The sequence below is a fragment of the Pezoporus wallicus genome, unplaced genomic scaffold (assembly GCF_028554395.1).
Source record: "Pezoporus wallicus isolate ANWC-B61680 ecotype Strahan unplaced genomic scaffold, APGP_CSIRO_Pwel_v1 contig_161, whole genome shotgun sequence".
In the NCBI taxonomy this organism is placed as follows: Eukaryota; Metazoa; Chordata; class Aves; order Psittaciformes; family Psittacidae; genus Pezoporus; species Pezoporus wallicus.
Genome location: NW_026642654.1, coordinates 2,341,034 through 2,354,549, shown reverse-complemented (window position 1 = coordinate 2,354,549; position 13,516 = coordinate 2,341,034). Strand labels below are relative to the sequence as shown.

General features: G+C 36.8%; 1 protein-coding gene across 11 annotated transcripts in view; it reads right to left on the bottom strand.

Moving 5' to 3' along the window:
- Window positions 1–13,516, bottom strand: part of CYRIA (CYFIP related Rac1 interactor A) — a 61,231-nt gene that overhangs the window by 23,766 nt on the left and 23,949 nt on the right. For 4 of the 11 annotated variants that reach the window (XM_057431792.1, XM_057431794.1, XM_057431799.1 and 1 more), the window contains one exon: window positions 1,746–1,825. The exons of 3 other annotated variants lie outside the window; for them this stretch is intronic. In XM_057431792.1, coding sequence (XP_057287775.1) covers window positions 1,746–1,818 — 73 coding nt within the window. In that variant the 5' untranslated portion in view covers window positions 1,819–1,825. Of the gene's footprint in view, window positions 1–1,745; window positions 1,826–2,013; window positions 2,094–13,516 lie in introns of all 11 variants that reach the window. 4 more of the 11 variants (XM_057431793.1, XM_057431795.1, XM_057431797.1 and 1 more) reach the window with 2 other exon arrangements.

Below are 13,516 nucleotides of genomic sequence, written 5' to 3'. Positions count from 1 at the left end.
ACTACAGACGTCTTCAGTCACATCCCTTCAACACAATACAGATTTCATGCCTTAAAAACCTCCAGAACTTTATTTCACAAGTAAAACATTTTAACCTTTCACTCGCATCAAACTCACTGAAATTTGGAGATGAGTTTTGTTCCTCTCTAGGCAGACATACCTGACTATGTCATGCCCATGTTGCACTAACTACTGGTCACCTCCAGTGGGAGAGGGTGCTTGACCCCATTCAGCTCTTGGCAATGCACTTTCAGGAAATAAACCAAACAACCTCTGCTGCCAAGGCAATAAACAAGATATTTTCCCCTCTCACTGCCACCTCCATGCCATAAAGGCTTCCCATTGCCAGACCTCTTGTTCCTGCCAAGTCTGCAGCCTGGGTCAGCAGCATATTCTTACCATCCAGGACATGACGGAGCTCATTAAACCTAGAAGCTCAGAGCAGCTGAAAACCTTAATAATAGCTTGGCAAAGCTACAGAGCACTACCAAAGCCTCCAAATGTTTGAGAGGAAAAAAAAAAAAAAAAGATGTGGTGATTTGGATAAAGGTTTGACACTCTGGGTTTACAATAAAATTCTCAAATGATACAGAAAGAAAAAGGAATACATGGCTCACAGTACCTTCTCTTAAACCCAAACCAACTTATCAAAATTTTTTTTTCGTTCTTCATAATGAGGTAAATAATATCTAAATGAGAAGATTAAAATATGTGCAAAGTTATAGTCATACACTCCAGCTCTCATCCAAGAAAGCATGTCTGAACAACTTCATGAAGTATGTGTTTAAATGACTTCTTGAATCAGTGCTTCAGTGTATATACACACAATCTCGCATCATGTCAGTAATTTTCAGAAAAATAATTCAGGAATAAGTGATTCAAGAAAACTTTCAAGGTGATAAAATAGGTGTCTATAATCACCTGAAATTGTCTCTTAAACCATACTTCAAAACAAAGTTATTTTAAAAACACTGGCTTCTCACAACATTTTTTGTTGATTTTTTTTTCCTAGAATGAAGCTATTAAGAGACAAAACATCACACACTGTTAGCATTTTAAATAAAAATCATTTCATAGCAGTGGTGAAGTAAGATTGAACCCATATTTAAGGATTTGATAACCAGTTTCCAAGACAATATCTGAAGTACATGCAAGGAAACTGCAACCAGCAAAAGTGAAATAGCTGTGAATCAGATATAGATGTGACAAGGGAATTAGAATGTGGAACACTGTTTCGCAAACTGATAACCATGCAATTAAGAGAGATGCAATCAAGCACATACACTTTGACCATTTCCCTTCGTTTCAGAAACTATAATAATCCCACTTAAATCATCGCTGAACCAGGCAAAAGTTGTGCCACCTCCACTGCTTATATGTTTTCAGCTTTTTATTTCCAACACATATTTCCATTCAAGGAAGCAACTTAAAGAATTTTTCTTTTTAAACTGATTTGCTAAAGAAAGCTGAAGTCAAGATCATTCATATGTAAATTTAACAATGGCTCGGGTTTTGAAATTAATTCAAGGTAAGATTTTACTTTCATATCTATCTTTCTGTCCCTTCTCAGAATGAATTAAAAGTAATTTTGTATGGTTTATAAATATCAAAAAGCACTTTTCAGTTGAAGTGTAATTTGATTTGTTTGCAAATCCCTTTTGAATTGCTTTATGATGCGTAAGCACATGCAGTTTATTAGGAAATAATAAGCAAAAAAGGCAAGCCAGGCAAGAAGCTTTGCTCACTTTCAAAGTCAAGGAAAAAATTTGGCCCCTGATCAAGCTCTGTGCAAGTGAGAACTTTTAAAAGATTTCCCATTTGGTTCCTGAAAAATAGAAAAGGAAGAGAAAAGGAGTCCTGAGTGAACAAATGGTTTTAAAGACAAGGAACTGGACAGATTGGTTTTGCTGGAAAATACACACTGCAAGCAATCAGGTTTTAAAAGTTTTTCCTCAGTTTGCTGTTAAGTCAGAGAAAAGATTCTCTCATGGTCTTGTAATTGTTTGAACTTACTTTCAAAATCCAGGAAAAAATGTGGATAGTTTTCAATTTCCCTGGTAAGGACCTTAAGAAGATTACCCATCCCAGCAAACCTAGTAAATGCAACAAAATCGTCAACAGTTATATATGTAAACTCAGAATACTACAACTAATTACAACTAAGGGCTTGACATGGTCTGCATTGTATATTAAACATTTTGGCAAGTTCTGGACTGTGAGATATATTTTGATGGTTAATTCTGTAATATTTATGCAAGGGGACAGAGAGACTAAGAACTCAGACAAACAAGAGAAATAATTTCTTTAATCAAATTGGAAAGGAAATGTATCGGTATAACAACACAGAGAACAAACAGATATTTATGAGTTTATTAGCCAGAAGAACAAACTCAGAACAATATCTGTATCTGTAAATACTATGAATTGCTGGATTCAAGATTACTGAATACCATTCCAGAGTAAAAAATGAGGTCTTAATCCTCTGTTTGTGTTCTTTAGCAGAAATATATGTTATTTCATGAAAGTAATTCAATTTAAGGGGGAGAAAAATCTGTTTCTAATCAATATGGTTTTATAAAATATTACTGTAAAGATGTATCAGAAATAAAAGCTAAAAAGTTTGTTCTAACTTGTAATAATGTGCTTATGCATTTTTGGAGGAAAAATAAACAAACAAACAAAACAGAAAAAGGTTCATCCGCTATCTTTTTCATCTTTTTTTGTGTGTTATTCCTATCTTTTATCATCTTGGAACCCTTTGCATTTGAAGTTATGAAAAACTGACAAAAGGAAAAGTGATCAGTTCTTGAAAAGGCAAGTCTCTATGCAAGACAAGAAAGAAGGAGATTTGAAGTTTTTTTACCAGTACAGTCCTTAGGAAGATACATTATTCTGAAACTATGTAAAAGTATATTTTCCTAGGGCAAACTTTTTCTCAGAAGGAAGAAAAATTAAATCATGAAAAGCACATATAAGGATGAAGAGGTCTGCCTGGAGGGATGGAGAAAAATGTAATTTTAGATTTAAAACTCCGACTGAAAACTGATTTTTGCCTCAAAGATAAATATTCTCAGCACTCTTAAACTATGGCTCTTGGGGTTCACATCTGATGCTCATCTATTTTTCAGTTAAACTTTCTTCTCACTTCCGAAGTCAGACCACAGAAAATTATTCTAAGCATGTATATGGCTGATACTCTGTATGAGGAGACTAACGTTTTTTCAAATTCTCCCCCAAGTATGACAAACGTATCATCAACCCTAATGTCTATATGCATGTAAAGGATATATTTCTACAGCAGGAAAACCTAGGAAGGTAATGTAAGTCTTAGAGATTTCAAAGCAGCTCTATTCAGTCCATAAAATGATATAAATTTAATCAATAATCTGTTCGGAGCATGTAGCTTCAGGTAAAACAGTTTTTTGTTAGACAAATGGCTTTTTTTTTTTTTGCATTAAATGCTTCTTCAAAATTTTCTGTCCAGAACAAATCCAGTGAGCAGCCTGTCAAGCCCTTTACAATTAGCAACATCTTGCATATACAATATTGAAACATAAAGAAACATTCTCCATTAGTCATAAAGTTACATCCATTCACACAAAGGAAAAAAAATTTGCACTTTTACTTTCAGAACAAGATCTGCACTGTATGAGCTGCGTCTGACTTTCTGATTAGCCTACAAAGGGAGAAAACATACAAAAGAGCATCGATTTTATACAGCATTAAAACTTCTATCTTCAGTAATTTGAACACTTTCATCACACCGGTATAATACATTTTATCAGCATCAAGTAAGACAGATAAGATACTGTCTTACAGTATACATTTATTTTCATTTTCATAACCCCGGAAGAAACAATTTATATTATTATGAAATACAATCACAAGCTAAATTACTGAGTCAGTTTGGATTCTTCACTTACAACTTGTTTTAAGCCATATCTTACCTCATTGCCTTCAATCTTCAGAGAGTATCCAACCATTTCTTCTACTGCCAAAGTTAGCACTGCATCCAAAGACTGGTTTAGTTGACAGTATGCTTCAAACAGTGAGGAAGCCTTTTTGCAAAAAACTGAGGATATGCTCCCTCATTTGCATCAAGTAGCTTGAGGTTATGCGCCCAAACTCTAGTTTCTGATCCTTCTTACAGAAGTACAGCACATCAGTGCTCTGGAGATTTCTGAGTGCAAGTATTTTTCTTGAACTTTTAGTCTATATTTTAACCTGATTTTATGCCCTTCTCTTTCAATCCCCATGCAGAAACTGATTCAGCCATTTAAGTTACAAGTATAAAACAAGAACCCTGCCACAAACTTTATACACTCTCATGGTCAGCCTGAATTTTCCAATGATCTTGAAGGTACTGGTTTGATATCATCCATTTCCAATATACACCACCCCAAAACCCAGTGATACTCAACATCGACATCTAGAAGATATGGTTCAGGTAGCTGCTAAGCACGCTTTACTTCCTTATGATATGAAATAATTTCTTTAGGCTTCCTGAACACCAAAACTAAAAGCAGGATCTAGTTCCAAGAAACTTTCTCTTTAAACTATAACTCATCATTCAATGCTAAGGTTTTAACCCCATATTAAAAGGCCAACCTTCACTTTAATGGAAATGTTTATAAACGTAATTCCTTGCCCCAAACTGAATTATTTTATTACGTTTAGCTTGCTGCTTCCCAGTACTGGGACCTTCCAAACCGTCTTGCCCTGCAAACTCTAATGATGTATTCCAAATTTCAAGAACTGCAAGTCACTTCCAGGATAATTTTTAATGAGATTTCAAAGTAACTAATGATATAAATTCTGAGCAGATCAGCATATATACTGTGGCTGCAACAAAAATACAATGAAGCAGCTGATGCACAGAAGCAAACCAGAAAGCCTTCATTTAAGAGCATAAAATTCCATTTCATTAAACCTTGAAAGCATTTTACTTACTGTAAAATCAGTTTAAATGTGGAAATGAGACTCAATGAATATAGAAAAAAAAAATATTGCTGCTACAGCACTCTGAAATGATAGCAGCTTCTCTTTAGAGTCCAAATCCCTTAGAATTCCAACTTTTAACAGTATGCTTTAAAAATTACATGCTGACATGACAATGACGTTTGTGTTTTCACGTTTTCCAAACCATTAAAGCTTATCCTAGGATATTCCATAAGCATACAGAAGAAACTTTCTAAACTACTGTTGACAGTTCACTGTTGACAGATAGGAGAACAAATTCCTTCTCCCCCACTAAACCAAACTGCTTACTCTCGAATTGTGATAAATACTACCCCCCCAAAAACAAACCCAAATCAGCCATAGATTTTATATATATATAATCAAAATATACTGAAGTGCGTATTTATCAGATACTGAAAACCAGTTTTGAAAGTTTGGTAAATGTTCAGAAACTAGGTATTACCAACTAAACATTGCATGCCCAAAGCTAAGCATCACGTTAGTTAACTCTTTGTTTACAAACTGTTTTAAGTAATTACATAGTTTTGAAATGTGGTGCTTTGTACTACTTTTAAATTATAGCTATATTGCTACATAAATTGCTAGAGAAATACTAATTTATTTCTTATTCCTTTACGGACTAATTTAATCAGTACCAACTGAAACTCATCACCAGCACTGTAGCTACGCTGAAGGTATAACAGACAACCTCGTGCTGGTGAAAAAAGACACATTCACCAGCTCAACCCTTTGCTGCTCATCAGTGCTCCTTTACCAGAAACTATTTCCTAACTCTGCCTGCTTACATAAACAGTCTAAAACGCTTTTGTCAAAATGAGCTGGATCAGCAAATACCTACTGCTTAAACTCATCTAGACCATACTAAAAATATGGGGATGGGAGGATTCTCATGAGCAGCTCCATTTGGTGTTTCAGGGGAAACAGAGGCTCCCAAGTTCAGAGGTGGCAGTGAATGATTAAGAATGGTAACTTCCATAAAAGTTATCATTCTTAGGAGTGATAACAGCAAAGGAATAATAACTTCTAGGAATAATAATGGCACGCCTATGCGGGTAGGGACAGGAATCCAGTCCACAGTCTGAGGAACTGTACTGTACTAAGTGTATTAGCATCTTTAAAGCAGTGGAACTGATCTTACTGCACAAATAATTAGCTGTGGTTTCAAAAAAATACCAACATCTGAATTTAAGATCTCTCAGATCAAAAGCATGACACCGAATTGTTGTGATATTCACCCACAAAGTTTGTTAAGATGCTTGTAAGGAGATATTAGAAGTCCAATATTCAGAAACTGCTTTTGTTCTATTACAGAACAAACCCAAAATGAATGAAGAAATCCTGATTAAAAAACACAGAAATCTCTTAACAACGATAATCCACTTTTTCTGAAGAAAACTTGAATCACCCATTGTTTTTTGCTTGGGAGAGAAAGGAAAATAATTTTTAACTGGATTTGCCAACACCATTACCAACATTTTTTCTTTTTTTTCCTTCTTTGAAATAAACATATTAAAACAACCTAACCTCTATTTCTGCAAGACTAGCTCCAAGGAAACTGGAATGCTGCAGTGCTCAGAGTCATCCACAGAGCAAAGGTACAAGCATAGACAGCAGCACCTTCCCATAGGTGCCCCCCACACACCTCCCCTACTTCTCACTCATATCATCAGCATGTGAATGGAGTTCTGCAGAGGTCAGGCAACAGAACAGGTTTTATCACTGGTAAGAAACTGGGAATATTATCAACCCTGCCCATGGCAGGAGGGCTGGAACTAGATGATCTTTAAGGTTTCTTCCAATCCTAACCATTCCATGATTACAGCTGTGAAAAGCAGAGTACTGGAGTCAGGAATAGTCAGGGAAGCACTCTGATGTGTTCACAGCAATGCCATAAAATCACTGGAGTTAGGGGTGGGGTTATCTAGACCCCAAAGCAGGAACAGCAGCAGCTCTGTCATTCTGCACAGATGCTTGTCTAAAGTATTCTTAAAGCTCTTCAGAAAGTAATTTAAGCTCAATCACAATAGCTCATGTTTTATTATACCTGATCAGTCTCACTGTCCTTGTAAATCTCTTCAAAGGGTCCAAATTCCAGTGGGCCACTCAACTCTAGGTACAGTGCTCCAATTATATCCAAGTATGATGCCAGATTATAATGAAGGAATCACATCTTGCAGAAAACTGTGTTTTACACATCCCTCACATACCATTTCCCTAAGTTTTATTTTACCCATAATTTTTTTTTTGCATTTTGGCATTTCATTAGTCCCGCTTCTATACAGTACTTTATACTGGAGCAGATCATATTGAGTGCCATCACACAGCACATACAGGAGAACCAGATTATCAGGCCTAATCAGCATGACTCTGTGAAAGGCAGGTCCTGCTTGATTAACCTCATCTCCTTCTATGACAAGGTGACCTGCTTAGTGGCCGAGGGAAAAGCTGTGGACGTTGTCTAACTAGACGTTATTAAAGCCTTTGACACCATTTCCTACAGCATTCTCCTGGAGAAACTGGCTGCTCATGGCTTGGATGGGGGTAGTCTTCACTGGATACAAAACCTGACTGGATTTCTGGGCCCAAAAAGTGGTGGTGAAAGGATTAAATCCAGTTGGTGGCTGGTCACAAGTGGTGCTCCTCACAGCTCAGTAGTGGGGCCAGTTGTGTTTAATATCTTTATCAATGACCTGGATGAGGGGATTGGGTGCACCCTCAGTAAATTTGCAGACACCACCAAGTTGGCTGGGAGTGCTGATCTGGTAAAGGACCTGCAGGCTCTGCAGAGGGATCTGGACAGGCTGCACCAATGGGCTGTAGCTAATAGTATGAGGTTCAATGAGACAAAGGGCCAAATCCTGCACTTGGGCCACAACAACCCTATCTAATGCTACAGGCTTTGGGAAGAGTGGCACCAAGAATCAACCTACGCTCAAGTGAAAAAAAAAAAAGCGCCATACATGTCTTATGCAGGTGAAGCATAAACAGACAAAAAAACAAACCGAAACCAACAAAACTTAAACCCCAAAACAGATGTAAAGAACTGAAAAGTGGAAGACGAGAAGAAAGTTGTTCAAGGTGAAATTAACCCAAGATAAAAGAATCATACCTGCTTTGAACAATTATTACAATTACTAGAAAAGCAACACTTCGAGCCATTTTGCTGTTAACTGATATACAGATTGCAGGACACATAACCTACAAAAAAGATGAATCAAGTCAAAGGGAATTAACAAATAGTTTGTAATGACAAATACATTTTTCACTAATCAAAAAATGCTAAAAGAACTGGCCAACAATATTAGTACCAGTAGCCCCAAGGATTAAAGAGCTTGGCTCATGGTTTCACTAAAATCAAAAGGTAAATAAACCCCAAAGGGTTACCTTAGGTGAACTTACAATTTACACACAGGGGAATTTTTCTATATGCCAAGCCTCAAATCTGAACATACTTTGAACAGAACTCTTACATATTTTCAAAATGCGTAACTCAGAAAAGCCATCATGAAAGGATGAAAACCAGGCAAACAAAATATCTGGATTCCAATTCATAGGTCATAATAAATTAAAAATGCCTACAAAAAAATGTAGAATGGAAGCCAATTAAGTAATTACAATATAATTATATTTGAAATTGAGAAAACACTGCTGCACTTTGATCCTTCCACCCAAGTGCACAGTAATGTTGACTGAATATGGCATTGCATGCACAAATGCTTGTACACAAAACAGGGACACAACTTCCCTATACACAGTGCATGAGCATCTATCAATCGATGCTGTTAGGTAACCAAAGCAGGATACTCATGTTTACCAAACTGATACAGAGGAGACAGATATACATTTAACAGGAACAGAACAGGCCTGGCTAGTTTAAGTGCTTCTTCCTTCAAACCAGAAACATTGTTTGTTTTGGGTTTAGTTGTTTTTTTTTTTTTTCAGGTGGAGTTTGACCCAGTTCTTCTGAACTCTTCTATGAGAAGAGCAGCCACATCATCATCTTCCTCTTGAAGTTTCCTCATCCTTATCTTCTCTCACCAAAAATCACAGTGAAAAAGGAGATTAACTCCGTTTTTCAAAAACTAAGCTTTTTGGCATTTGAGAAGGTACCTGGTTTCAACGTTTGTGAATATAATGAGTGAAAAATCTTATTCTAGATCATAAACATTCTCAGATACAGAATCAGAAATGGGGCTCTCAGTTGAAAAATCAGAAACAGGGAAAAATATTGCTGGTTCATTCTGCCTATTAATCACTGCCAATTATTCAGCCTTCTGACTACGCTACACAGAATATTTTGTACTATACTCCCAGAAAAGCCAGTGCAAGTGTCCAAGAAGCCAAGATGAAAACTATCATGTTCTAGTTCTTTGTGCAACTATGGGGAAGATATTCCTCCAAGTGAATTTATTTTCAAGTTATTTCTTGTGCCATTTGATAACAGGAATAAGTCTTTGCATGTTAACTTTGTTCTTTATCTATTTTACTTCTCTTTTTAATATATAAATGGTAAAACAGTACATCTAATATCAGACAAGCCAGACAAGTCCTACAGTGACTGGATTTTTTATTGCATATTTGCTAGTGATCTGATCTGAATGTGTCAGTATGTAGGACACAACGCATTCTGCCGTCTAGATCTGATTTTCTGGTTTAAATGGTAATAATCTATAAAATATGGACCTGAAGCAGTCTTTACAAGTATTCTTTTCTGGAAAAGGGGAGAGAAATCAAACAATAATTTACAATACTTAGGAGACAATTCTGATCAAAGAAACATACTGACATTACTAGAATTAACATAGCTGTGGCTGACTATGTATCAACAGCTCAAGATTTGAGGAAGATGAAATGGGGGCCTTTTTCAGGGATTAGTTGCTATCAGTTTAAAGCACTTTCATTTGTATGATAATGGTCTTTGCTTACCTCATTACACAGAATATTAAAACTGCTGACCACTTTGTGTTACAATGTTGTTTATGGAAACAGCAAGAGTTTCACATGAAAAAAAAATATTCTGAAAACCACTGTGAACAGACAGGAGGAGAGTTTTGTTTTCTTAGGTGTTTATTTAAAATTTCAGGAAAAGGAAAAACTTCCTATGTGTCTCTGGGTGAGGGTACATGATGAAAGAACAGGTACCACCCCAAGACAGCAATTTGAGAGACCGCCTAATCCCAAGAACATGGTAAAAAAGGTGGAGCCATCTCAGTAACAATTGCGCAAGAAGCTTCAGGAGGGCTATTTAACCATGTATCTGCACAAGCTCCTGGACAAATGTTCTTTCTAGAACACAGAAGTAGAGGAAAGCTATTTTAGACTTGTCTGATATGGGAAGAACTGAGTATGATGATGAAAATACAGGAAAAAATAATTACAACCCGCTTAAGTTACTAAACAAGGAGAAACCAGCACACTAAAAGACCATGACTTCCAAAAAGCAATTCCAGTAATCTCAGGTATCTGAAAGAAAAGGTCTTTTAGAAAGTTGCTTTAAGGGATAAGGGAGCACAGGAAACTCAAAAGTTAAGAAAATACACAGCATGCTATTCAAATGGACAAAATAGAGACTTAGAAATCAATATGCCTGTATAAGCATAGAAGAATTGAAGGAAGAAATATATAAAGATGGAAAACTTGTCAATCTGCTGGAAATAAGAAAAGAGGAAATGTTATTTAATACCATAAATTTCCTGCTGCACTGAAAATCTGAAAGTTATCAGCACTTTCATGGCAAAAAAAAAGAGCATGTATTTTCAAACAGTATCTGGTATCTGGGGTATAGATCTGATTTTGTTCAATACTTTTAAAATGTATTTTCTTCTTCTCTGTCACTAATTGAAATACGCACCAAGATAGAAGGGAAATAAATATTCTGGAAAACAAGATCATAACGCAAAATCACTTTGGTGTACTAGAAATGCTATCCAGAAGAAATTCAGTAAATACAAATGTGAAATAGTCCACTCAAGGAACAAAACAAATCAATCCAGTAATGCAGATGGACTGGTAAGCAGAAAGACTGAGAGAAGAAAAAAATTTAATCATTACAGTGGACAGTAATTTACCACAAGGCAGGTCAGAAAGTTGCTGAACTCCAGAATCTTTCAAAGATTGCTCTCACAGTTAAAGTGATGAGGGAACTGAATAATGAGCAAAACCAGATTTTCTCCAAAACACTAATCTGTAATTATGCAGGAGTTACCGAAAGTGTAAATTCTAATGAAACCCCTCCTTTTTTCTTAATTAGCTTTTTGTCATTTTTTAAATCCCTTCTGGTATTGTTTTATTAATTCCTATTCTTTCACATTAAACACTGAATTTATTAACATGTACAGGGGCAGACTTGGTCCATGGCATTTTTCAGCATAATAGCCTGTCCTGAAAATTGCATTTGGTTGACAGACAAGCCCATTAGCCCTCTTAATGATGTAAACAAGGAGATTCTTCGTTTTTGCAGCGTGCCTAACACTATAAGAAGCACATTCTCTAGTAAATCTATTTACAAACAACGTGGTGTACTTACACAGAATGCCAAACAAGCTTTTGTGCCCTGAGATGAGCTGCTAAAAACCACTCCGACTTTTTTTGGCGGGGGTGTATTAACAAGTCTGCTATTTGCAGACCAATAGGACAAATAAGGAAGGAGCACTGCTGATAGTGCTGAATTTAAACTGTCATTGTCATTAAAAATTCGATTTCTTGTAGGTGTAACCGAAGATAACAGTAACACGCTGACCCTGCCGGGCTCCGCAGTAATTAATGGCTCCTGGAAGCCAGTCCTCCTATTGCAGTGCCCTGTGCAGAGCCTGCGTGTGCTCTGCTGCCCCCTGCTGCTCCGGCCCCGCACCGCGCCCCAGAGACCACTCCAGGGGTTCTGACTCCACGCACGGAAAACTCAACGCTTCACATAGAAACACCTTACTACCCGTGTGCCCAAGTAAAAGGCCACGGCTAGATCCAGTCATTAGTTCAGACTACCAGTCGTTCATCAGTTCTAACCTATGCCTGCAGGCGAATTTTTGCATTCAGACTGAATTTTTGCAGGGGCTGCAGCTCTGATGTCAGGGGATGACTCCACACTTTTAAAACTAAAGCCAAACTAATCTAGGTAGTATTTTAATAGGCACATTTCAGAACAAGTACCAACATTAAAGAAGTTACACTGCTTTCTCTTTCCTCCTACTGAAACTCAGAATTTATCATACAATCACAGAATGGCTTGGGTTGGAAGGGATGTTAAAGTGCACCTAGTTCCAACACACCCCTACCACAGTCAGGGACACCTTCCACTTGACCACACTGCTCAAAGCCCCATCCAGCCTGGCCTTGAACACTGCCAGGATGGTGGGGCCACAACTTCTCTGGGCAACCTGTGCCAATACCTCACCACCCTTAAAGAATTTCTTCCTAATATCTAATATAAATCTACTCTTTAACACCCCCCCCCCCCCCTTTGTCCTATTCCTACAGACCCTTGTAAAAGGTCCCCCTCCAGATTTCTTGTACCCCTCTGGAAGCTGCTCTAAGGTCTCCCTGGAGCCTTCTCTTCTCCAGGCATAACTGTCTGCATCTAAAATTAGGCAAATTGTCATTTCTAACAGAATGCTGAACAGCACGTGGGTGACCAGGCTTAGCAGAGTGAACAACCAGAGCTGGTGAGTGTTCTTATCAGGGCATCCAGCCCAGTGTCAAACACATGCTGCACCAGGCCCTGGCAACAGTCCCATGTTCTCCCTCTGAACAGAAATGCCATGTGTATTTACACTTATTCAAGAAGTTTTGACTAGCATTATTTCTTTTGAGTTAAGAAGAGTAAGATGATAAAAAAAATCTGGTTTTTCTTTTATAGTCTCTCACTAAAAACCAGGTTAACATGGGATGAGAGAAGCTAACTTTAACATGCCAGCGATCTGTAATCAAAAATGGAGCTGATTATATCTGCTGGATATAAAAATTAAAATGGAGGTAGTTCTATCCAAGATTTTCTTATTGCATTTGTTGAATACTCCTGATTTGAAAGGCAAATCGTATCTTGTAGAACTAGAAACTACAGAAAAGACACTATACCTAGGTTTAGAGCAAAATTTAGTTAAGTTTTATTTTTGCAAAAAATGATCTAAGAACCCTGTTTTAACTGTAACTAATTAATTGCATTTTAAGTGCAACTAATTCTCCATCCACACTTTCAGGTGGTCTTAAGTCACCTGTAAAGAAAATACAGCCTTGTAAAGGCAACATTCAATAGTTTCTAATAAAATTTCTCAACTAAATAGTTAATTAAAAAATGTTTCAGAACCTTGTTGAAAAACTGGATTTGTATTAAAAAAATACACATGCTAACACATAAATATACATATGTACAAACACATGCATACATAGAGTTGCAAATGAGCATGTTTAAGCAAAAACTGATAACTAGTTGCTTGTTACAGGAAAAACAAAAAAGATCAAGACTAAAACTTTAACAAAATCCAGATTTAAATAATCTACTTAACCAAAGCTTTCTGTTTGCCAACTCAAAGCCATCTCTTCT